We start from the raw sequence: 23,646 nt of genomic DNA on the forward strand, positions 1-23,646 counted from the left end.
GGATTTGATGAGGAAGCACTCAGTAACCACCAGCCAGTTGGATTATCTCATAGCCCTGGACTCATGAGAGCAAAAGAATGGTAACCTTTAGATATGTTACATTGTTCTAACAATACAATTAAATGTGTCGATATTTTTGTGAGGACAAAGGGTGGAAATGATGGTTTAGAAGTCACTTTGTACAAAAAGATGGTTTAACCTTTTACATGTAAATATGTAAATGTTGATAATAGGGACCACAAATGATCAGTACATATAAAAGCCTTTGTTGGCATGTAAAAATATGATGCAAGTATATATATGAGCCTGCCTTTATAATGGTTTTGCTGTGGCCTGATACAGTTTTTTCCAGACCGTTATACTGTGAATGTCAAAATTGGCTCAAATTCCTGAGGGAATCCCACATGAATCTAGAAACCCCTACCGTTTCCTGAAAATGGAAGACCATCTCTTTTGTTTGTTTCTTCCCTTGCATAAAATAACAGCCTTCCAAAATTCATCGGAAGGTTACATTTCTGAGAGAGCAAGCTACTGGCTGAGGATTATTTTAAAGGCCCATTGTTGGCAATTGCTTCTGAACTTCCCAAGGAAAACCAGCCTTGTGTTTCAGAACAAAGCAGCCCAAGAGACAAAGGTAGAATCCCTTAGAGTGCAAAATGCTTGTCTCTTTTGTGATGTTCAGACAGCTAGTAAGAAAGCAATGCCCTACTTAGAAGACCTGCACTCAGCAGTTAGATCTCTGCTCGCGCTGGGAGGATTGTTAACACTTACATCTGAAGACCTTGTCACATCACACCGTTTACTCTATATGATTCTAGATACCCCAATTCACCCACTAAAAGGTTAACTTGGCTCGAAAGATTTGAAGAATTCCCAACCTGACCCCAGGTTATGTGGTTGTACTTATTATCTGAAAAGGTAATTTATAGAACCCACACGCAGATACAAGCTCATGCTTGGATGCACCCATGTGAGCGCGCACACACCCACACAACCTAATTTACTGGCCAAACAAGGACAGGTTTCCTGTCCCCAACAGGGAACAAAGACCTTGGTCAACACTAGAAAAGCACAAGTGCAGAATAACACAAGCCATCATAGTTATGATAACACTGTAATACAACTGTAATAGCAGAGACCAAATATAAATGCTGTAGCAGTAATACAGAGACACAAGTGAGAAGGAAGCATAGAATGACCAAAACTATGAAATAAAAGGTGCATTAGAACAATATGTATATGTTGCACTAACACAATCAATAGAAAACGAATATATGGATACATACGTGCAAAAATGCACAAAAGTAAAAGCACACAATATATATATATATTATATATATATATATAGATAGACGGATAGACGGATAGACAGATAGACAGATAGACAGATAGATAGATAGATAGATAGATAGATAGATAGATAGATAGATAGATAGATAGATAGATAGATAGATAGATAGATAGATAGATAGATAGATATGTTGAAGGCAGAAACCAGTGGGTTCATGAGATTAAAATTAAAATTGACAAATAAGAAATTGTCTGACTATTGCCAGCATGCTATTCAGGGATTTATGCTGTAATGACAGGATTAACTCTAGAAAATGCCTGGTTAATAGTAAAATATTGGAGTGCAAAAGATTCAGCATATTTGAGCCTGATGAAGAATAATCTTCTCTAAGCTGTCACATTATAGAAAACTGTATTAGCTCTTACAAATTCAGTGTAGGAAAGTAACTGTTTATCTTAAACCACCCTGACTAACCTGTCAAAGTGAATGAAGTAATGAATGAACTTCTATTATAGTACTAAATTGTTGTATATAGTCAAAACAGAACTCAATTGCACATTTATTTTAACTTACTTAATAAACTTATCAAGTTAATTATGCAAACGGAACCCTATTAGCCCATAAGTGCTCCAATTATCTCCCTCTTTCTTATCCATAGCATTTCGTCTTTTTCTTCACTTTTCTCCTTAGAGACAGATAGTTCTTTCACTAATTAGAAGCCCTGTCACCAAAAGGCCACTGAAGGGTAATTGGGATGATCCTTCACAGATCTCATGGCCACTCGGATACACACGTCATTGAAACAAGAAGAGTAATTCATTAATTTGTTTGAGTGAAGAAAAAACATTGAAAACATCTTCATATGTGTTTCTCATGAAGACTCTTCCTCAATAAATATGTTATTTGTGGCTCACGATAACATGATTCATTTTACTGTCATGTGCTATATATATATATATATATATGTATGTATAAATTATGTACGTATATATGTACATCTTCTTCTTTTGGCTTTTCCCTTCAGGGGTTGCCAAAGCTATTCAAACCTTCTCTATCTAACCCTATTCTCTGTATCCTCCTCTCTCACACCAACTTCCTTCATATCCTCTCTCAGTATGTCCATGCATCTTCTCTTGGGTCTTCCTCAATCGAATTGGAACTGCCTTTTTGCTCCAATTCCAGCGTCCGTCTACCAATATATTCACTATCCCTTCTCTGTATATGACCGAACCATCTCAGTCCGGCTTCTCTGACCTTCTCTCCAACACATCTAACTTGTGCTGTTCCTCTGGTAGACTCATTCCTGATCCTATGCATCCTGGTCACTCCCAAAGAGAACGTTAGCATCTTCATCTCTGCAACCTCTACCTCCTTTCTTTTCATCATTTTATCTGTTTCTTGTCCAATACAGCATCGCTGGTCTCCCCTCTGTCTTGTACACCTTTCCTTCCATTCTGGCTGATAGTCTTCTATCGTATCATATCCCTGACACTTTTCTCCACCCATTCCAACCTGCTTGAACCCGTCTCTTCACCTTATTTCCACGCTCCATTGTTCGGGACTATTGACCCCAAGTACCTGAAATCCCCCAACTTCTTGATCTCAACTCCCTGTACCCTCAACACTCCACCCGAGTTCCTCTCATTCATACACATATACTCTGTCTTGCTGCGACTAACTTTCATTCCTCTCCCTTCCAGTGCATACCTCTTCCTCTCTAGATTTTCCTCTACTTGTTCTCTGCTCTAACTACAGATCACAATGTCATCTGCAAACATAATAGTCCAGGGAGAGTCCTGTCTAACCTCATCTGTCAGCCTGCCCATCACCACTGCGAACGAGAAGGGGCTCAGAGCTGATCCGTGAGGGACTCCCACCTCCACCTTGAATATCTCTGTTAACCCTACAGCACACCGCACCACTGTCTCACAGCTAGCATACATGTCCTGCACCATTCTAACATTTTTCTCGGTCACTCCAGATTTCCTCAAACAATTCCAGAGGTCCTCTCTAAGCGCCCTGGCATATGCTTTTTCTAGGTCTACAAAATCACAATGCAGGTTCCTCTGGCCTTCTCTGTAATTCTCTATTAGCATTCTCAAAACAAATACTGTACCTGTTGTACTCTTTCCAGGCATGAAGCCATACTTCCGTTCACAAATGCTGACTTTTGTTTTCAGTCCAGTTTCCACTACTTTTTCCATAACTTCATTGTATGGCTCATCAACTTTATCTCACTATTGTTGCTGCAATTCTGCACATCCCCCTTATTCTTAAAAATGGGCACTGTCCCACTTCATCTCCATGCTTTGGGCACCTTCTCACTCTCTAAAATCCTGTTGAATAATCTAGTCAGAAACTCTACTGCTGCCTCTTCTAGACACTTCCAGACCTCCACAGGTATATCATCAGGACCCACTGCCTATCCACTCTTAAATGCCTTCCCCACTTCCTTTTTACTAATCTCTGCTACTTCGTGGTCTGCAATAGTCATCTCTTCTACCCTTGCCTCTCTTTCATTTTCCACATTCATGAGTTCTTCAAAGTACTCATTCCATCTTCCCATCACTCCTCAAGCATCTGTCAATACATTTCCCTCTCTATCCTTAATCACCCAGACCTGTTGTATATCCTTTTCATCTTTATCTCTCTGTTTCGCCAACCTTTATAGATATTTCTCTCCCGCCTTACTGTCCAACCGAGCATACAGGGCACAGACGCCCTTTGTTTTACCTTTGCTACCTCTCTCTTTACCTTACATCGTATCTCCCTGTACTTCTGTCTGTTCTCTTCAGTCCTCTCAGTGTTCCACTTCTTTGCTAACTGCTTCATCTGTATATACTCCTGCACTTCCTCATTCCACCACCAAGTCTCCTTATCTACTTTCCTACTTTCCTTCCAGATGACACACCAAGTACTCTCCTACCTGTCTCCCTGTTAACACTAGCTGTAGTTCTCCAATCATCTGGGAACTCTGCATGTACATATATATTACAAATATATATATATTAATTATTAATATTATTACCTTGCTGTGTGTGTGTATATATATATATATATATATATATATATATAGATAGATAGATAGATAGATAGATAGATAGATAGATAGATAGATAGATAGATAGATAGATAGATAGATAGATAGATAGATAGATAGATAGATAGATAGATAGATAGATAGATAAACATACAGACGCGCAGATACATAGAAACACATGTTTGTGGCTGTTTTTCTCTGAAAAAAATTATCCAAATATAATATTTTATTGCGCACATTAGGTTTTTGTAATTGTGATGCTGACAGAGATGATTTTTGTAAATATGTTTTTTAAGTGTAGTGTTGTTTTTTAGTTTGAAAATATTTAATTTTTTTAACTTTTTTTTTTCGGCCACTCAGGGTCTTTGTGACCTGGCCTGATTTTTAAGTGAGTTAAAACAATGGTTGTGTTTACTACTGTGGGGTCGTCTCAACAAGCAGGGATATAGTTACACAGGAAAAAAAAACTTTTCACCACTTATGGAGGAGATATATACAGCATCAAATTCAGAAAAATCAAAGTATAAATGAACACCCGCATTATCACCTTGACTTCATTCAAATTTATCTGCCAAAAACTTGACAGAGATATCACCCTGTTTACTCTGCATCTAGATCTTCTGTCTCACTCAGTTTTCTTTTTTTGTAACTAATTACTAAAGACCAATATACCCTCCTGATGTCATTTCAAGTTGTTATTTGATGTGTTGGGGCAACTCAAATAACCTCTGCCTTTTTAAATAAATTAGCACAAAGTAAAGTACTGCAGACTTATCAAAGTAATTTGTAGTTTTAATCAATTTAGAAAGATCCCCGAAGGGAGTATCTATAGTCGCTGCCATTGTTGCTGTTGCTCGGATTTGGCTTGGCAGCAGCTTGACAAGAGCATTATTCCACATTTGATTGAAGACGCAACTATAGCACTTTGAATTCTCAACCCCCAATATGGCAAGCAACTAGACTCTCTCTCTCTCTCTCTCTCTCTCTCTCTCTCTCTCTCTCTCTCTCTCTCTCTCTCTCTCTCTCTCTCTCTCTCTCTCTCTCTCTCTATCTATCTATCTATCTATCTATCTATCTATCTATCCATACCCAGGTAAATACTAATAATAATAATAATAATGATAATAATAATAATAATAATAGTTGTGCTATTTTCAAATATAATAACTACCGTCGATATACTATAGTATGATGCTGTTGGAGTCATATGTGTGAATAACTCTTTGTTTAACAAAAAAGCTGATTGCATTCCTCAATTTAACCTAACTTTACAATGTTAGAGGTATTATATTGCAGGGACATTATAGACACCTTTGCCTTAAACAGCACAGCTTTAAATAAATCTCCATGTAATGAAAACTTTTCCAATGTTCAGAATATTTGACGGACTATCAGGGGAATTGTGTCAGTCTCCTGCAGCTTTGAAACAATTAATAGTCCTGAACAAAAGACTAAAGTATAATCTGCATGGACATCACCAGACTTTGGTTCCGACAAACCTTAAAACATATATTTTTCTGATTTATAATATTTGGTGAATAAATCATCGAATATGCTTCCTGTGTAAGATTGGTTCCAAAAATAATCCTCAAAAAGGTAATTGAAAAACAATGCCATAACCTGCATTACATTACTATTTCAGTGGAAGTCAAGCGCACATGAAATAGATAACCATTGAAACACAAGCAACTCAAATGAAAATCCTGAACTGGAGAGTAAAAAATACAACAAACAAACCTACTGCAAACATATTGATAGTGCCTGTTCAAATTTAGCTTTGCTTCTTTAAAGCTTTCATTACATTCTTGTCCAGTATGTAACTGCTAATCATTCAACTGCTTTAACGTTTTTTTTTTTTTTTTTCAAGTAAAATCAATGCTGCATCTATACTAGCCTGGCATGTTTATTGGGTAATTATGTTTTATTGAAATTCTGACACCTTTGAAACTATACATGGCAAAAATACCTATACCACTGGAGCCTTTGCAGATAATTAAGGATGGAATATTAAAACCAAAATATTGACATGTGTGGTTATGCAGTGATTACAAAATCAACAATGATGGGCAGGTATGTTATCAAATAATACTGAATCTGATAACTGGTTATATTAGTGTTCATGGAGGAATGGAAAGCAAAAATCTCAACAGACAAACAATTAAATGCAGCCAATGAAGGCCTTACAGTGGCACAGGCCAGTGATTGTTAACACATTAATAGAAAATCTGCATCCGAGGATAATGACATGACCTATTGAGATTTGTATCAAATTATAAATGGACCTTTTTATCACATTTTTTTTTTAATTCCCCGAATACAGCTGGCCGGTGCTACAATGTTTTGCTGATATGGACAAACCTGAAGTATATTTCCCTGGAGTGGTGAAATGCAATTTTATATGAGATCTTGTCATGGCACGGCTGTGAAATATATGGTCAGAGCTACATCGATGGCTGAACAGTAGTAAACTCACAGTTCCACACCAGCCAGTGTAAACACAAGTATGCATGCTTTTCTGCAATGCTATGATGTATTATTCACAGTTAGTTGCTGTTGTGATTCATTTGCTGAGATTCAGAGGAAGAAGCTTAAACTGGCTAGCATCCAAAGTTACATACTGCACCAGAGAAAACCTTGCAAATAGCCAGCTTTGCCATATATGTGATATTAGTTCTGATGAGGTTTTCATTTGTCATTATTACCAGCTTCACATGACAAACATGCACTGTCCCACCACGTTATTTTACTCTATGAATCAGACTACAGACTGTTTAACATAATCCCAAAACACTGACATAACTGTGCACCTCTGCTTACATCCCAATTATCCAAGCATTCTGCAGAAACACACAATGCCTACAGCATCCTGCTCAACATCCCACATGACATCATTAAAGTCAAACAAACTGCCTGAATGTTTAATATCCTTTTCTCCTAAACCTTTGCATGTGCCATGTTCTGTTCCTCGCTCATGTCTGCTATTTCTTTGAGACTCATTCTCCTCTTTTAGCAAATCAATGTGTGCCCTGTCTCACTATGTTTATGTGGAAAGTTACAGTCACATTTTTCTTCCAAAATCATCAAGTTGTGTTTGTTATTCTATTTTCTGTTTCTTGAAATTTCACTGCGTGTCACGCCTGATGACCACCAAGGTTTAAATTATCATCACTTAAATGTGTCTTTCCATTGAAGGGAGCACAGAACAAAGCTATTCTTATTACTGTTTATAAAATGTTTTGGAATATCTTGCTTTCAACAAATAACCTCTCAGGTTGAATTAAAAATACCCATAGAAAGACTTTGGGGCATTTTAAAGAAAATATGCCATTTGAGAAAGAAAGATTATCCATTTGCTTTTTGTTGAAAATTCTACATTAAATTGCTCTCTGAATACTACAATAAAGTCACATCAGATTTTACCAATAACCAATAACGATGCTGTCATTGTTGCACAGCTGTGACAAAAGAATTTTCCCCTATGGACATCAATAAAATATTTCTTTTCTTTTCTTTTTTTTTCTTCTCTTTTCTCTTCTTAAAACAACAAAAGAACACTGATGTATCACAAAAACCAATTCCAAATCTGTAGTTATCAGACAAATCAATGAAAATGAGATGAAAGTATAAATCTTTTTTTAACACCACAAGTCAGTATCTGTAAGGCATTAAGTAACAAAACTCACATTAAAAACATAAAATAAACCAAACGAAACTTCTAGCTGAAAATGTTTCTGCTTTCTCATTGCTTTTCATACTTGACTTCCCCTGCATCTGCTCAACAGTCAGCTAACTAAAACATATCATTTTCAGTGAAGCATCAATGTTTCAGTCCCATTATTTTCATCGCTTTTTTAATTTTATTTTCCTACAATCACACTTACCATAAACTTCCACCTGTTTCAAGTCAGCATTTCAGAACATTAAAAATAAAGGATAACAAGATGCTAAAAGCTGACTGTAATTAAAATTCTGTCTTGGTGTTTGCTGCTTGTTTGTGACTGTGACTACAGTTTACCTGAATCCATGGCCATCTGTCATTTTCAGCAGCTGTCCAGGCATTCACTAGGCCCTTCCTATTCAAGCGTGCAAAGTATGGGTACCACTTCTGCAAGCCAAACAGAGCACGGTGAGTGGAGGAGGCTGTAATCTGCTGGTTGGATATTATACCACCCTCCATGCCCAATGGTCCTGAGCATTCTGAAAGAAGAGAGAAAGAAATAGACAAATAAGCTTCCACAATTGTAGCTCTCAAACATGTCAGTATCTTAGCAAGTGGAATGTTTATATATTGCAGGAAAATATCCCAGACCCACTTTTTTTTTTTAATGCCAGTGTTCCATTATCCATATGTTAGTTGTTCAGTGTTGAAATGCATACTTTTTTGTTGGACTGCAATTTCTGTTTCATGCTTAGTTTTGACAATATAAAATCATTCTTATTAATATTGTAATAATAATGTATCACAAAGATAGCACATTGCAACAGGGAGTAAGTTGTATATGTATATAGACAGACAGACAGACAGACAGATAGACAGATAGATAGATAGATAGATAGATAGATAGATAGATAGATAGATAGATAGATAGATAGATAGATAGATAGATAGATAGATAGATAGATAGATAGATAGATAGATAGATAGATAGATAGATAGATAGATAGATAGATCACAAACTTTTCTATGCTTTGGTTTCAGAGGCAAATTTATCCTTTTTCTACTCACTGCAGTAATTTTAATAAAGGACTTTGATATAGAGCCCTGGTAAATTTATCTCTGCCTTATGATTTGCAGTGTTTCATGATTTGGAGTACCTATCATACCTAGCAGCACAAGCTGTTCACAGTCTGGAATTAATACTAACAAATGGTGACTGTGATTAGAGAATTTACTGCCTACATTTATTTGTGATGTAGTAGTTTCCCATGATATTTCAAATAAAACAAACCTACAAGGTGCTACACTTCTGTTTCAAAATTTTGTCATTTTTGCAAACCCTGCCTTTGATTATATGACACAATAGTACATAATAAAATTAAAAATAAAAATAAAAACAACATATAACTCATATGATTTTTACTTCTGAGACCTTAATGTTGAACTCTGAAGGCATGTAAGATATGAAATGTAGCTTGTTTAAATCAAAATTGTGTTTTTCAGCAAGTTTTCTAATTTGTATTCTAATACAAATATCTGTCCATGTTTATCAAGTGTATGATTTAATCTACTGAAACTAAAGTTATTTGGTGTGTTAAATAATATTTACTGGAAAATAAGTTATGAATTGAATATTTGACAAATAGCCTTCACAATACAGAATTTATTTGACATAATCTAAAAATATAAAATGCTATGCTGCCATTTCATTGTAAAGATTTATATAATTGCTCACTTCCAAACTAAACATCTGTTTTTCTATCTAAACACATCATTTTTTCACCAGTTCAGCACAAGGACATGATATGCATGCAAATTGCATAGTTTGTGAATACAATTACAAGATACCGCAGACTGTGGCAACATAATTGAAGATGCAGTTGTGCCACAAAAATAAGGAAGAAACAGTCTAACTTGAAATATTCTTCTAAATAGCTGTGGAATATCGGCATTAAAAGTTCAGTAGATAAAACTGGAGTCTTCAGACTCTTATCAGCTTGAAAAAATCAGCAGACATGATTAGTAAAATGACAAAGTCTTTCTTGGGGATCTTAAGAAAACCCAGGAAAAGCTTAAAAAAAGCTGCTTTGGTGTCCTAGGAAAAGTTTTTCATCCATACTTTCATTTTTAACATGTTTATAAGCTGAGGTTAAAATAAATTATTTCAGCACAGCAACTGTTAGAATTAAAAGTGTCCTAATTGACCACAACATGCAGCTATCATCTTTTCGGTATATTCCAAGTAAATACATAGAAGGCTTGAGAGTGAGTTATAGCATGGCAAAAATAATTATCTGTTTTAAAGAATATGACAAGACATTTAGTCAATGCTGAGCAACATTGTTCATAACACAAAAAAAAAAAAATTCAATTTTTAATCTTAAAACTTACAAATAAATGCATCAACTTTTTTTAAATCAAAGAATGATGAAAAATAAACAACAAACACGGTTTTCCGTTAATTTATGAGTGTTGTACATAAATACAGCGATGGTTACAATGGGCTCTGTAGGAGTTGGCTGGTCTGAAGAGGAACTCAATGATCATTGGCATTTTTGTTTTTTAGAATTCAATATATGCCTGTTGTGTCATTCTGCCTCTTCAAAATTAATGGTATCCTAAATGAACACATACTCCATATAGCCACCCTACATTAAAACACTTGCTTTCCTACTTTGCCACAGCGTCAAAACCCTCCAAGCTGCAATGTTTCAGTTGTTTACAGCATCTTCTAAATATGTTAACTAGGGTCTCGATGGTACCGTTATGGCAGCAGTTCATCTCCGAGGAATTTTTGGATTACATTTTTGCATGAGTGATTGTAGTTGTCCTTTTATGTTGTCTTATGGTTCTGGGGTTCAGCAATGCTACAATATTTAGCAATTTGTTTTTGTATGTTTACGAACCATCAAGCACAGCATGAAAATATTCCCAAGTCAGTGGTAAACTGCATACCTCATTTGGGGTCAGACTGTCAATTTATCACAATACAGAATAATTGTATACAAAAGAAGTTGAGAGAGAAAGAAGTGTGGTGTCACTGTGTGTGATGTTGACTTAAAACTAGCTACACTTTCAATTTGTGTAACAATAGCAGTTAATATTTTCTATGCCTCTTATAATTTGTGAAATGCACAAATCCTGCGGGCATTCAATTGTGCACTCTCTAAAGCTCCAATACAGTCGGTATCTCAGATCGGGCACATGCGTTAATGGATGTCAGATTTGAGTGTCAATCCTCCTGGTCTCCTGGTATCTAAAAGAAACCATGGCACAAATATTCCCCTTGACAAAGCCCTGATAGCAAGTATTTGGGGCTAAAGACCACAGATTGACAGTCAGTTATCTGGATTGAAGCCCCTCTGCTAGAGAATTTCATCAATGAACTGGACAGAAAAATATAGAAAATTCACCTCGCACAGGCATGTCTCACAGACATCTCGCAGATGTCAAACCAACATAACTACAATGACAGAAAAACCTTGTTAAGAGGCAGCTGATGTTGCAAGTATTTTAATTTTCCCAGTAGTGTTTTTTAAATAGAAGACCTATCCAAATGTGTAAAAATGTATCTATTTGGCACAGACTGTCTTGTTCTGCCACATCTGGGAGTGTTTTTTTTCTGCAATGAGGGGAATTCACACCTGGCTGAAGGCCATGATAGAAGCAAAGAGGTTTTCGTCACATACTCTGCTTCACTTTGAGGACAAAATAACCAACTAATTTTACCCCTGAACATGTTACCTGTGTTTCAAGGGAACATGGAGAATGGAAGAGTAAAGTAGAAACAAAATTACATGTTCTTTGGGGAAAAAAAAAAACATTTAGTATAAGCCACAGAGGAATACAATAAATGTGTTGAAAACTGAATAGAGGCACTGTATTACAGAGTTTAAGGCAAGCTTGCTATTACTATTTTCGGGTGCCTTATAATCCCATTTAAGGTTCTATTGACGTCTGTGAGAAAAATATTAGTCCATCCATTGAATTATCCATACCTGAGAATCATCCAGGGTCAGGTTGTGGGCACACCAGCCTAAACAGGAAGGCACAGGCTTTCAACTGATCACTGATCAGTTGGCTCCCATGATAAAGTAGGATACTAGTCAGACCAAATGCTCTTTTGAGGATCTGTTGGAAAGATCTAGTTGAGCCCTCTGTTGGAAGGAGCTTCAACTCCTCCATAAGGCAGAACTGGAGACAGGGGGACATTGAGCCCAAGTGAGTTATGTTCCATGCTTCCTTTTTTGGGGCGGCTGACCTGTGCTGTAGCCGTAGGATAGTCAGTGCCTGTGGTGGCAGTATTCCCTGTATCCGTTAATGGACACCGGTAGAAAAAGTACAGTGTGCACTTTTTCACCTGTAGGGCTCCAGGGGCAGTCTGTAGACAATGGCGGGCCAAGGCGAATGTGGCTGAGTGGGTCACCGAGGGGAAAAAAAAAACTTGGGTGTGGGGAGAGTTGAGCGAGGCCATGGAAAATTACTTTGGGATGAATTATTGTCGAAATCTTTTTGTCTTGGCAACTAGACTTTAATTTCTTTACTTGAACATGCTTCACCCCTCATTCGAGAGGCTTCTAGTTTCCTATAACTGCCAGGTTTTTGCCAGGTCCTGTCCTGAAGTGGTGGCTCTCCCGTGATGGGCCATCAATTTGTGCAGAGGTTGTTTGGTCTCCCAATGTAGCCGTCATCACAATCCTCAGTGCAAGTGACAGCATACGCCACATTCTTTATCTTCTACCTGGGTGTTTTGTCCTTGGGGTGCACCAGTTTTTTTTTTTTTTTGCCTCAGGGTATTGTGGGGTTTGAAATGTAACGGACAGGAAACCAACACACACCGAACAGTATCTACTTTTCCACTCGCACCACTTCCTTGAACACAAACTGGAGGAAATCAGAACTCTACACCACTGGGCTAAGAACATCCCATCAACCACTGAAGGAGGCAAGACCGAGGCATAACACGTTACGAAAGCCTTGAGATCCTGTAGCTACCCTAATTGGGCCTTTTGCCAAATAAGGAACCACCAGAAGAACGAAGAACAGGAGGACGACAAAATTGGTCAATGAGAAGGGGAAACTTTGAGGAAAAAATTAAACTGAGAAACATTATAAAACATTGATAGATTTAATGCCCATGAAATCAACAATATGATATATCTCATATTTGTGTGGAAGTCAATTAAATAGCTTAAAGAAAATTACAGGTCTTTTAAAACTGTTCAAAACTGAGAAAAATATCAGTGAGGACTTCTACTAAAAACAAATGAAACATATTTTTAGATCTAGGTCAGGTTGGCAGGTAAGCCTGAAATGCTCGTCACCAAACAACCCGGTGTAATTTTACCAGAACAGAACCAGTGTTTCTCTGTGCTCTCATACAGACAAAGCACATGCAAGTTCCGGTATGATAGGACTTGCAGACCTGAGAGATATGAGAAGAATTTCACCACAGGAGAAGCCAAGAGATAGAGAGCAATGCAACAATCAAAAAAACTTATCAAAAGTCGAAACAACTTATCCAGCTGCTAAAACAGTTCGGCTCTAAGCAACTCAGAAAAGTGAGTAATGTCTTTGGGCTGTCCAGGGGGATTGGCTGAGGGATGATAGAAAAGATTATATGTGTATGTGTGTTCAGTGACAGAGATGTGTTTATAAATTCCACAACAGTAATTCACTCCCACTTTAGCAGGCCTCTCTTGTGTATGACTCACTACTTCCAGACAGATGAGAGGATGGTGTAGGTGTACGTAGTATTCCACTGCTGAAACTATGAGATGCATCTAATTTTCTGGTATTACCCCTTTTAACGAATCTTAGAAAACATTCACACTACGAGTGGTTACTATAAATATAGTTTTAGAATTGTTTTAACTCGAGAGGATGAAAATAGCAGCTATAATGATAATGCCGCTAGGGAGCAGTATCATTGAGATCATATTCATATCAATTTGATCAGAAAAAGTAAAAAATGAAAGCCAAATCCAATTACAGGTCAATCAACTTGAATTTGAATTTGAAAATGCCAATATTATAACATGGCAGTGTAGATTAGGAAAAAAAAAAACATGATAACATTAACAGCCGCTATTTAATTTTTTTAATTAAGTTCAACCTCTATGAATTAATATTAAAACATCAACACCGTGCAATGTATTAATTATCTCAAGGTCTATGATCCTTCCATTATCATAAAAATGTATCTTCCAAGGCTCAGCTGGCCAATCATTTCCGATTCTTTTTCTGAATCAAACCTTCAGAATCAAGATATATTTTTCTGAAATTACAAACTTTGGTTTGATGGCTAGATGACTTGCCAATTTTTGGAAAGAAACAAAAACAGTATTATTCAGCATACATAACTAAAGTATCTTCATTGTTGTTTGGCGGTAAATGGAGAGAAATTTTGAAGCCAAGATAAACCAAATGCCAAAATTATCCCCAAAAAACAAACAGCCAAACAATGACAACAGTATAACAACAGTTGGGCAGATTTAAATGCAGCAATAACAGTTCTGAATTGCTTCATTTCTGCTTTGCTTCTCATTTCTATATAGCATGAAATATGTGTACTGATACTGTTTCAAATAAAGTTAAAGAGGATTCAACCAGTTTTGCTGATGTCATGAACTTAATGTCTGTTTCAAAAGCAGCTTAATATGCTCAGGTACCTGCCAAAATCTGCAGCTACTCACTATGAGCAATGCAGAAATTACCTTGTGCCGTCTCAGTTGCGTTTGCTTTTTGGCATCAATACTAACACCTGGGAGTTAAAAAGAGGTTAACATAATGTAAAAGAGAGGGAGGGGGACCATACAAGACAGACAAGGTTAACAAAAGTTCACAATGACAAAGTTTTGACAATCATCATGTCCAAATCGGTACAGTATTTATACTGCTGATGATGCTGGGTAATGTATTTCCATATAATGTATTTATTCACATATATTTGTCTTGTTAGCTTTCATAGAATTTTACTATACTGTTGACATATTTTATTCTTACTGACAGGTACTGCTTTTTCATAGTTTAAAATGTATGTAAAGTGTCCATAGCTCTGCTTGCATGGTAGCGGGTTACCTCATAGATGAAGCTAAAAGTTTAATTGAAGTCAGTTTTGTCCTATTTTCTGGCTAATTAAGTGTGGCACGTCAGGTAAGTATAAACTCAGTAATCAGCTTATTTTAACTTTTCGCTGTTAGCTGTTCAAGACAGAATGCCAGGAGATTTAGAGTTGAACGTGGACAGCTCTCACGGACTGTTGGACAGGTAAATCGAAACACTTTAGTGATCAGGGTGAAGATTACCTGCTCACTTATGAGACACAAGATTTAACACATCAGCTTAATAAAAATTAAACAACGTTCAAAAATTGTACACAGACAGATGCCTTGTGTGCAGCTCCTCATACTGTAGGGACCAATATTGGTGTTACTGCTGTTTGTTATCAAACCTTAAACACCAATTTATGACACCATATTCGTGACCATATGCAATGTAGCTTGCTGTGAAAAACACCTGGGAAGACAAACCGTGCATGGAGGCAGGATGCTGAGTTGCTGGTAGACAAAAAGAGTACATAGGGAGCAAAAGAAAAGCTCCTTGCAGAAGGCAGTGTTCAGCGAAAATGGAAGGATGGATTTGTTGGTAAAAATAACAATAAAAATAAATATACTCATGTCTCTGACTTCCAATCCTCTGCCAATCCTTCATAATATGACCCTGTTGAATGCCCACAGTGAATTCAACACATGCTTTTTTAGTCTTCATCATAACAAGATAAGGGATTAATCATGTTAAGTTTGCATCTAGATCTTAATCTTTCTAGTACATTCTTAATAGAATAACTGTTTTTTTTTCAAAAGTGTAAAAACAAAAGAAAAAGACAAGGAAAGAAACTGGACTTTTGAGGTAATAAGTCGAATATATGTACCATGTCAACTCACCAAAACTGTTTTTACCACTTTTAAAAGTGGTAAAAACTGAATGAGTGACATCAATCCCACCACACAGCTTAAATCAAAACCATGGACTACATTTGAAAAATAGAAAAGGGAGAATCAATCTTGTCACACAATGCTACTCTTTTTGTACCCATTTTTTGGTTTGTTGAATCATTGATTATTGACACAGCTGTTTGTACATATCAAAACAATTTTTTCTCTGTATATTTTGTTAAAATAGTTTAAAAGTTGTTGTATTGATTATCGGAAAACTCAACAGAGGTTTTTACCGAAGATTGAGTGGGTAACTATTATTGAAGTACTCTGTTTCTCATGTAAAGATGAATAAAAAAAAACAAAAAACATTGTCAATTATTTTGTGATACCAGACTAGTTACTTTACAATGCTACAATGCCATTTTGCATATTTCCTTTCATTTGCATGAGGCAAATAAGTATAGACATTTTTAGATAATACTTAATATGCTTTATACTTTCAGATTTTATTCATATTTCATTTCATATTATTTCTATTTTTAGCTTGACACTGTCTGTTCTTTGTATGTTCTGCTGCTGCAGCCCATTAATATTCCATTCATGGGATCAATAAAGTACATCTTATCTTATCTTATCTTATCTTATCTTATCTTATCTTATCTTATCTTATCTTATCTTATCTTATCTTATCTTATCTTACACTGCTGGTTAAAATCATTGAGGGATGCCTCAAACTTTTTGGTCATCTAGACTAGCTAAAGTATACTTGTAACTGCTTGATGATCCAGCTTTAGCCATCTGGAAAGAGGGGTGAATTATATTATACAAACAAGAAACCAACATTTTCAAATAAGGGGACTCTCTTTGCCCCATGCTGGAGTTGGTCTGTCTACAGTATGGTGCTTTATTTCCTCCCTGAGATAACTTCAGGGAGCACTATATGATATATGATAATATTGTACCTCCTTGGCAGTGCTCTTGTAAGATATTCTGTGTGATTGTTGTGGCAAGACACTGTTGCAGTGCCACGGTCCTTCTCACCTTGCAGCGATGACAGGCCATTCTTAATGAGCTGCCTGCCAGTCGTCTGTCAGAGCAGCAGAGGCAGCCAGCCCCTGGGCCTTGGCCTGCTGGCCCCAGAGCATACATCAGCCTTTTGACGGCACACATCACTACCATGCTGTGACAGCTAAATCCATCACCCACAAACCCTACCTACAGCCTAAACAAATTAGCACAGGGATATTAATGTTCATAGAGCAGATGTGTTGATGAGAAAAATAATAACTGTGCAAACCAGAAAGATGCATCACGTGTACATTCAACATGTGTGACATTTCAGATGAGATGAAATGATTTACCTCTGATATGTATGGCTGGTCATATGTTAAACTGCAGCAAGTCCACAAGCAGAGTAAGCATCCTATTATTTTTCATTGACTCACACACACACACACACACACACACACACACACACACACACACACACACACACACACACACACACACACACACACACACACACACACATATATTGCAGCTCCTTAATTTTCATTAAAAGTAACTTTCAGCTGCTTAAGTCATGAAAAAGCAGAGTAACTATTTGATAGAAATTAATTCAGTGTAGAGCTGCAGGATGTTATTATTTTGTTTTGTGGAAGACAATACTGTTAGTTAAGTATAAGTTGTTGCTTAGCATTTGAGATGATCTTAGCCCTGAGATAGGTCTGGGCAAAGAGGCCCAGAGCAATCCACATCTTTCCTCATTTGGGGATTAAACAAAAATAACTATTTGATAGATTTGATGTTTCTGAAAAATGTATACCGCTTTAGTAACTGATGATTTTCAGCAGTATTAAATAAAGGGGAGAAAAAATGCCTTTTTTTTTAAAAAGAAGATGGTACAGAAGATGATGAAGTACACGATTCAGCTTTGGATTTATTATCATTCTGTGTTGTTTGCATCCTTGATGGCCCATTAATAAATTGTATCAGTTGCTCTCCAAAGCTTAGAGGTCAGAGAGGCCATTTTTACCATCTGTGTACAAATCAATCATAAATTTGTACTCACCTTCACCATCACATCATTGTTAAACTCTATCCCTTTTGAAAATAAATCAAAGCACTCCTGAATCATTAACCGGGCAACAAGAATAATCAGTAAAACCAAAACTCAATTATCCATGCTCTGTATTCAAGCAGTTGAAAAGAAAGCCAACCTCATTATAGATGACCCCTCTCACACTCTGCAGAAGTCTTCCCACCTACAATCATTAGGATGCCACTATTAAGTCTCCCTGGCCCCAAAAACATGAGGAACTTCTTCATTCCCATAGTCATAAAAACTTTAACAAAGAAAGTATGGGCAATGATGTGACTCCAAATGCACTAGGCTACTTTGAGCATGTGCTGAGCCTGAATTTTATAGAAGTCGAGTGATGTATACTGCACACTTTTTATTCTGCTTTAGGTATGTGTACTGTATATTGTTTTCAGTTTTTTTACACATACTAAATGCTGGGCCATATTTTTCTGGCACCATAATTGATGTAGTTGTCATTATCTGAATTAATCTCAATTTGAATGTGTCTGTGTTAGAACCAAAATGCACAATTCTAAGATCTATGTGTTGTGGTGCAACTGAAAATGATGAGTTGAATTAAGCGTGGTATAGCATACTGTACAAATGTCAAATTTATGCCAATTACAAAAGCATCATTGAATACATAATGGAGCACAGCATATGTTCAATCAACAAGACTATTTCAGTTCTGATAAATTTCCTTTGAGTCTAACTGTGCCAAACTAATTAGTGAGGTTTGCCTCGATTCCTTTCAATGTGAAAAATGTATTTTTTCTTTCTTACATGAATTTAGCATGGCAGCTACAGCGAGAAATAGCTGAGCTTAAATTTATCCTGAATTTCTCCCCTTATTTTGTGACGAACAGCAGTTGCAATGTAGAGGTTTGTCTGTTACTAAATTGGAATTCGTGAACTGGAAATGTACCGAGGGAAACTGCTAAGCAGTAATACATCACGACAGCATTTATCAACACAGGCATTTAAGCTGGAAAGAGTAAAGGTCACAGGTTTTGTGAAGCTGCTGGTGCCCCAAGATGCCATGAATGTACTTTTGCCAGGAGCACTTTCCATCAAGAAAATTACAAGTTATTGAGAAATGTACTTAACAATTGCCTTTCACATTGTGTGTTACAGTTCACAGGATTATTTCACATAGCAGCAGGTGAAAAGGTATGAAAAAGCTATAGTGCTTGGACATACTTATAAAACACATAACGGTTATCAGTAGATAACAGTAAAAGGTAGAGGTATATGCCAGTTGTAGTTTGATTTAGAGGATCCCACTGTGTGAACACTGAAGACTTTCAGAGTTTTCATAGGAGCAAGCTGCTACTGTCAATTTGCCTGTGTTAAACTACCTACTATGCAGTTATTTCAAACATTTTATGTGCTATAAATATGAAAAGGTTTTTGAAATATTCAGAGAAAAAAAACAAATGAATAAATGAATAAAACACTTACTGTATTGGCAGTTCCTACCCATGTACTCCCCTGGGCATTCGCAGGAGTAGTTGGCCACCAGATCTGTGCAAATGCCCCCATTCTTGCATGGTTCCCTCTCACATTCATTGATATCTTGTAGAGAAAAGAGACAAAAAAGTACCTTGTTACTTTTTTCTGAATTTTATAGGGAGGAAATATTTTTGTTTATTTCTTGACTGTCCGCCAAAAGACACTGAGTCATTTATTTCTTAAAAGTGTAAAATCAAATTACCAGTAAGAAGATTATAGGGCTACTTTACGAGGAAAAAAAAATATGAGCAAAATAAAGCTGAAATTTGATGAATCATAAAATATAATTCTGTTACAAAAACATAGTTTGCAAAATTCTCCAACTTCCAAACTTACAGTCAGCAATAACTAGAACAGATAGACAAAACAACATATAGGGCAGGATTACTACAGGTCCTTGACCTGACTGCAAAAAAAGTTTTAAAAACAGCAACCTTTAGTGTTTTCAATCACCACCTACAATGCCACTCATACTGTACCACAAGTATGATTACTATATAATTTCACTCGGACTACAGTGCAATTAAAATTAATCAAGTGGAAATATTTTCTGTATGTGTATGTCTCAAGATTTGTACCAGATTTCAGTGTGTCTACCTATATTTCTCTGTCTAGATGGGGCTCACTGAGCACATTTTCTTAACAAAATTATGTATAGGGATGTCTGGTACAGTGCTTTCAGTTATAAAAAAAAGTACAATCATTCATGAAGGAGATCTTAGGATAATAGATAAAAACAATATATTTGTGTTCTCTTATTAATCATCCATTTTATTTTTGCACTATGATTATTTAAAGTACAACTTCCAAGACGATAAAGTAACAGACATATTATCCGCACCTAGATGATAAATGAAATCGGTCAACTTAAAGGGAAAGATCTGAAGTGGGAAAGATGTTGTTATGAGACCAACTGCAATAGAAATAGCAACTAACCGCTAGGGATCACATGGGGGAAGACTGATGCTATTTCATCCCTTGCACCTGTTTCACCCTTACACGCAGGTAGAGTCATGATAGGTTTCTTTCATATCCTTTTACTCTTAAGGCTCTGACTCTGAAATACATAAACCCCATGTGATCTTAGCTCCTGTTTGTTCTTCAGTCTTTGTGTCAGTTTGAGAAAAGCTGGCTTTTATTGCTCTTTATCAAATGGCTGTGCATCTTAATAATATCACATTTCTAAATGTATTCCATAAGGAAAGATGTCCATTTGTTGGTATATTCATTCATTTATGTTAGTGATATTTTGTGATTTTTCTTACGTCTCGTTAATATTGTATGTAATCGTGCATGCTTTCGACAGAGAATGAGGTTATCAGAATCACAAACGTACACACACAGACTCACACAGACAAACACACACGTGCACACACCCGGATTGAATAGGTCACTCTTTTTAGGTATACAGATGGTCCTCACAAGACGAACTCAGTTAAAGACAACTTGGTGTTACGACGGGCTTTGTGATAATATTGAAATACAAGCGGAATGCGCTCGCAGTGGAGTTGTGAGTGGTTATGTATAATACCCAATTACCTGCGCTTATATTCATGCAAATATAAATATTAAAGGGAAAAAAAAGGGAAAATAGCATGGTACAAATGGCCGACGTATGCAAATACTGTACGGTAGTAGAACAGTAGAAACGGTGTTTCGCTTAACGACAAACTTGCTTAACGAACAGACCCCTTGGAATGTAACCCCGTCATGAAGTGAGGACCATCTGTGATTGCACAAGGTTGGCTGGGCAACAACAGAGATGTCATGGCAATACAGGGTTGCCTAGGCCACATAGAAAACTCTACAAGTTGGAGGTGTGGCAACACTTAAGGTTGGGTCCAAGTCTGCTGTATGCTGAAGCGGTAATTTGGTTAATTGCAGTCTCCTTCACAAAATGTCCTGTAGTCTGGGGAGGGAGCAGGGCCATATGCAGATGACAAGATGTTAGAAGACTCCAAAGGCCAAGCAGGATGAAGACTACAAAAGTCTCCCATTCCTCCTTGAAAAGGACGCATTCCTGACCGGCTTCAAGTTCTTCCAGCTTTTTCCAAATGCATGTTTCAACTAATGCCTTTTGACATATTTCAAGTGGATAGCTTATCTCTGTGTTTGTCAAAGCTGGTACTAAAAGGACCCTACATTATTGAATGGTATTAGCAAGTAGACTTTGAATGATATAACACATCAGATGCATTGGTATCTGTTGTACTTCCAGACTCCTTGAATCAAGCTGTTTACCCCTGCTGTAAAGCGAACTCTCTCCCTGCAGGCAGCCTGCTGCTCCTTGCTTTTCTAGCTTACAAAAGAGCTCCTGCAGAGGAGCTTCAGGGATGACACTTGGTCAAAGACTGAGGAGGACCTCTTCACATGTGTCATCATTTTTATCTCGGCAATCTGGAAAAAAATCCCTGATGGTAGGTAGAGGTCAGATAGTACTATTCCTTACATCTCAGCTTTTCTTATGGGATTTCCAATCTTCCTTATTTGAGACCCGGGGCCAGATGATCCCTGATCAGAGATCAACGCTAAGTGAACTGATCACATCCTGTCACTTTAGCTACACCTATTTTATTGTGCTCTGTGAGACCACTGCTGAGTCACCAGACAAATCAAAGTTTGAAACCCTTGAAGAGTTATTACATTTTACTTTTCTTCTTATATTTTTGTTTAAGTGTCTTTGGGGCAATTGAACTGCAATAACAATTCAGATGGAAATTATTTCAGGGGTCTATTGACCTTCATCCATTGATGGATGTTTGTGAGAGTAGAGATTATGCTTGTGTATGTATGCACAATTGGACAAACATTTAGATTTACACAACAGGCCTACATCTACATGCATGCTTCTAATTCTAAGAGGATATTCTAAGAGGATAAAATGCATTTTTCAATGTTTGTGTATATGGTTGTCAATCTACAGTTTTAATACAGCTGGGCCCTGTGGTTAATGGTGTGAGATGTGGTGGCCCATTTATCATTATAATTGCGGTAATGTTACGTGAGCATCTCCATTCAAGTCATTTAAGTAAAACTACCCTGGCAGGGTACGAAGTATGGTTTCCCATCAACAAAGCGCGATAAGGGGCCCTCCTAATGATGCGTCTGCTGGGTGCAACATGCATTGCCCAATTGGCAGTCCATCTTGAGCTCTTCAATGTGAATAAAAAAAAATATCAATCAACAAATAATGCAATTCAGGATTTTCATGCTACTGACTAGCTCTGTTAGACCATAAAGGAAGGGCCATGAGTACTGAAATGGTAATATTGGTTAATAATTAATATCAGGATAAATCAATCATAAGCAAGTACAAAAGACCAGATGTCAAACAAGCAAACACAAACTCAAGATCTTGAAACAGACATGCATTAACGCACTCATTATCTATACTGCTTATCCTGCACTCAGGGCATGGGGGATGAGGAGACTGGGGTTGGAAATTATCCACATTTTCATGGCAGTTTGGCGGGTTTCACCCTGGATTGGTTGCCAGTCAGTCACAGGGCCAAGTATAAATACATATAACCATTCATTGTGATGACTTAGTCTTGTCCAGGGTACACTCTGGACTGGTCGGCAGTCAATCACAGGGCCACATATATAGACAAAGAACCATCACTCACTCACTCATTCTGGTCAATTTTCTTCCAATAAACCTGCTGCATCCCGTGAGCTACCATCTCTCAGATGGTAGCTCACAGATGGGAGATTCCGACTAAATATAGTTGGACTCACCCTAATGCACAGCATAGGGTCTGGAACCAGGCCTCTCGAGAGGGGCTGGGCTCTTTTTTTTTTTTTTATGCGGCTTCGGTGGGAGTAATACTTACGAGACCTCCTCAACCCTGTCAAAACACCTTCCAATGAGGAAGCAGAGCTGGGGGATTCTGGAGGGAACACGCCTTTTTCCGGGGCTGAAGTTGCTGAAGCAGTTAAAAAGCTCTTCAGTAGCGGGGCCCTGGGGATGGATGAGGACCAGGAGGGCCAGGCCGTCGAGGGGATCATGGCCGCAGGATCAAGTCTCTGCTTTTTGCAGATGATGTGGTTCTGTTGGCCTCATCAGGCCGTGATCTCCAGCTCTCACTGAAACAGTTTGCAGCAGAGTGTGAAGCACCTCCA

The 23,646-nt window shown here is 37.2% G+C and overlaps 1 protein-coding gene across 1 annotated transcript in view; it reads right to left on the bottom strand.

Annotated features, from left to right (window-relative positions):
* Positions 1–23,646, bottom strand: part of edil3a (EGF like and discoidin domains 3a) — a 119,840-nt gene that overhangs the window by 32,337 nt on the left and 63,857 nt on the right. The window contains exons 4-5 of the mRNA XM_086173687.1: positions 19,474–19,587; positions 8,347–8,528 (exon numbers count right to left, since the gene is read on the bottom strand). Coding sequence (XP_086029813.1) covers positions 8,347–8,528; positions 19,474–19,587 — 296 coding nt within the window. The remainder of the gene's footprint in view (positions 1–8,346; positions 8,529–19,473; positions 19,588–23,646) is intronic.

This window comes from Fistularia commersonii, chromosome 26, assembly GCF_037954325.1.
Source record: "Fistularia commersonii isolate RoL2024-O1a breed Wild chromosome 26, RoL_Fcom_v1.0, whole genome shotgun sequence".
In the NCBI taxonomy this organism is placed as follows: Eukaryota; Metazoa; Chordata; class Actinopteri; order Syngnathiformes; family Fistulariidae; genus Fistularia; species Fistularia commersonii.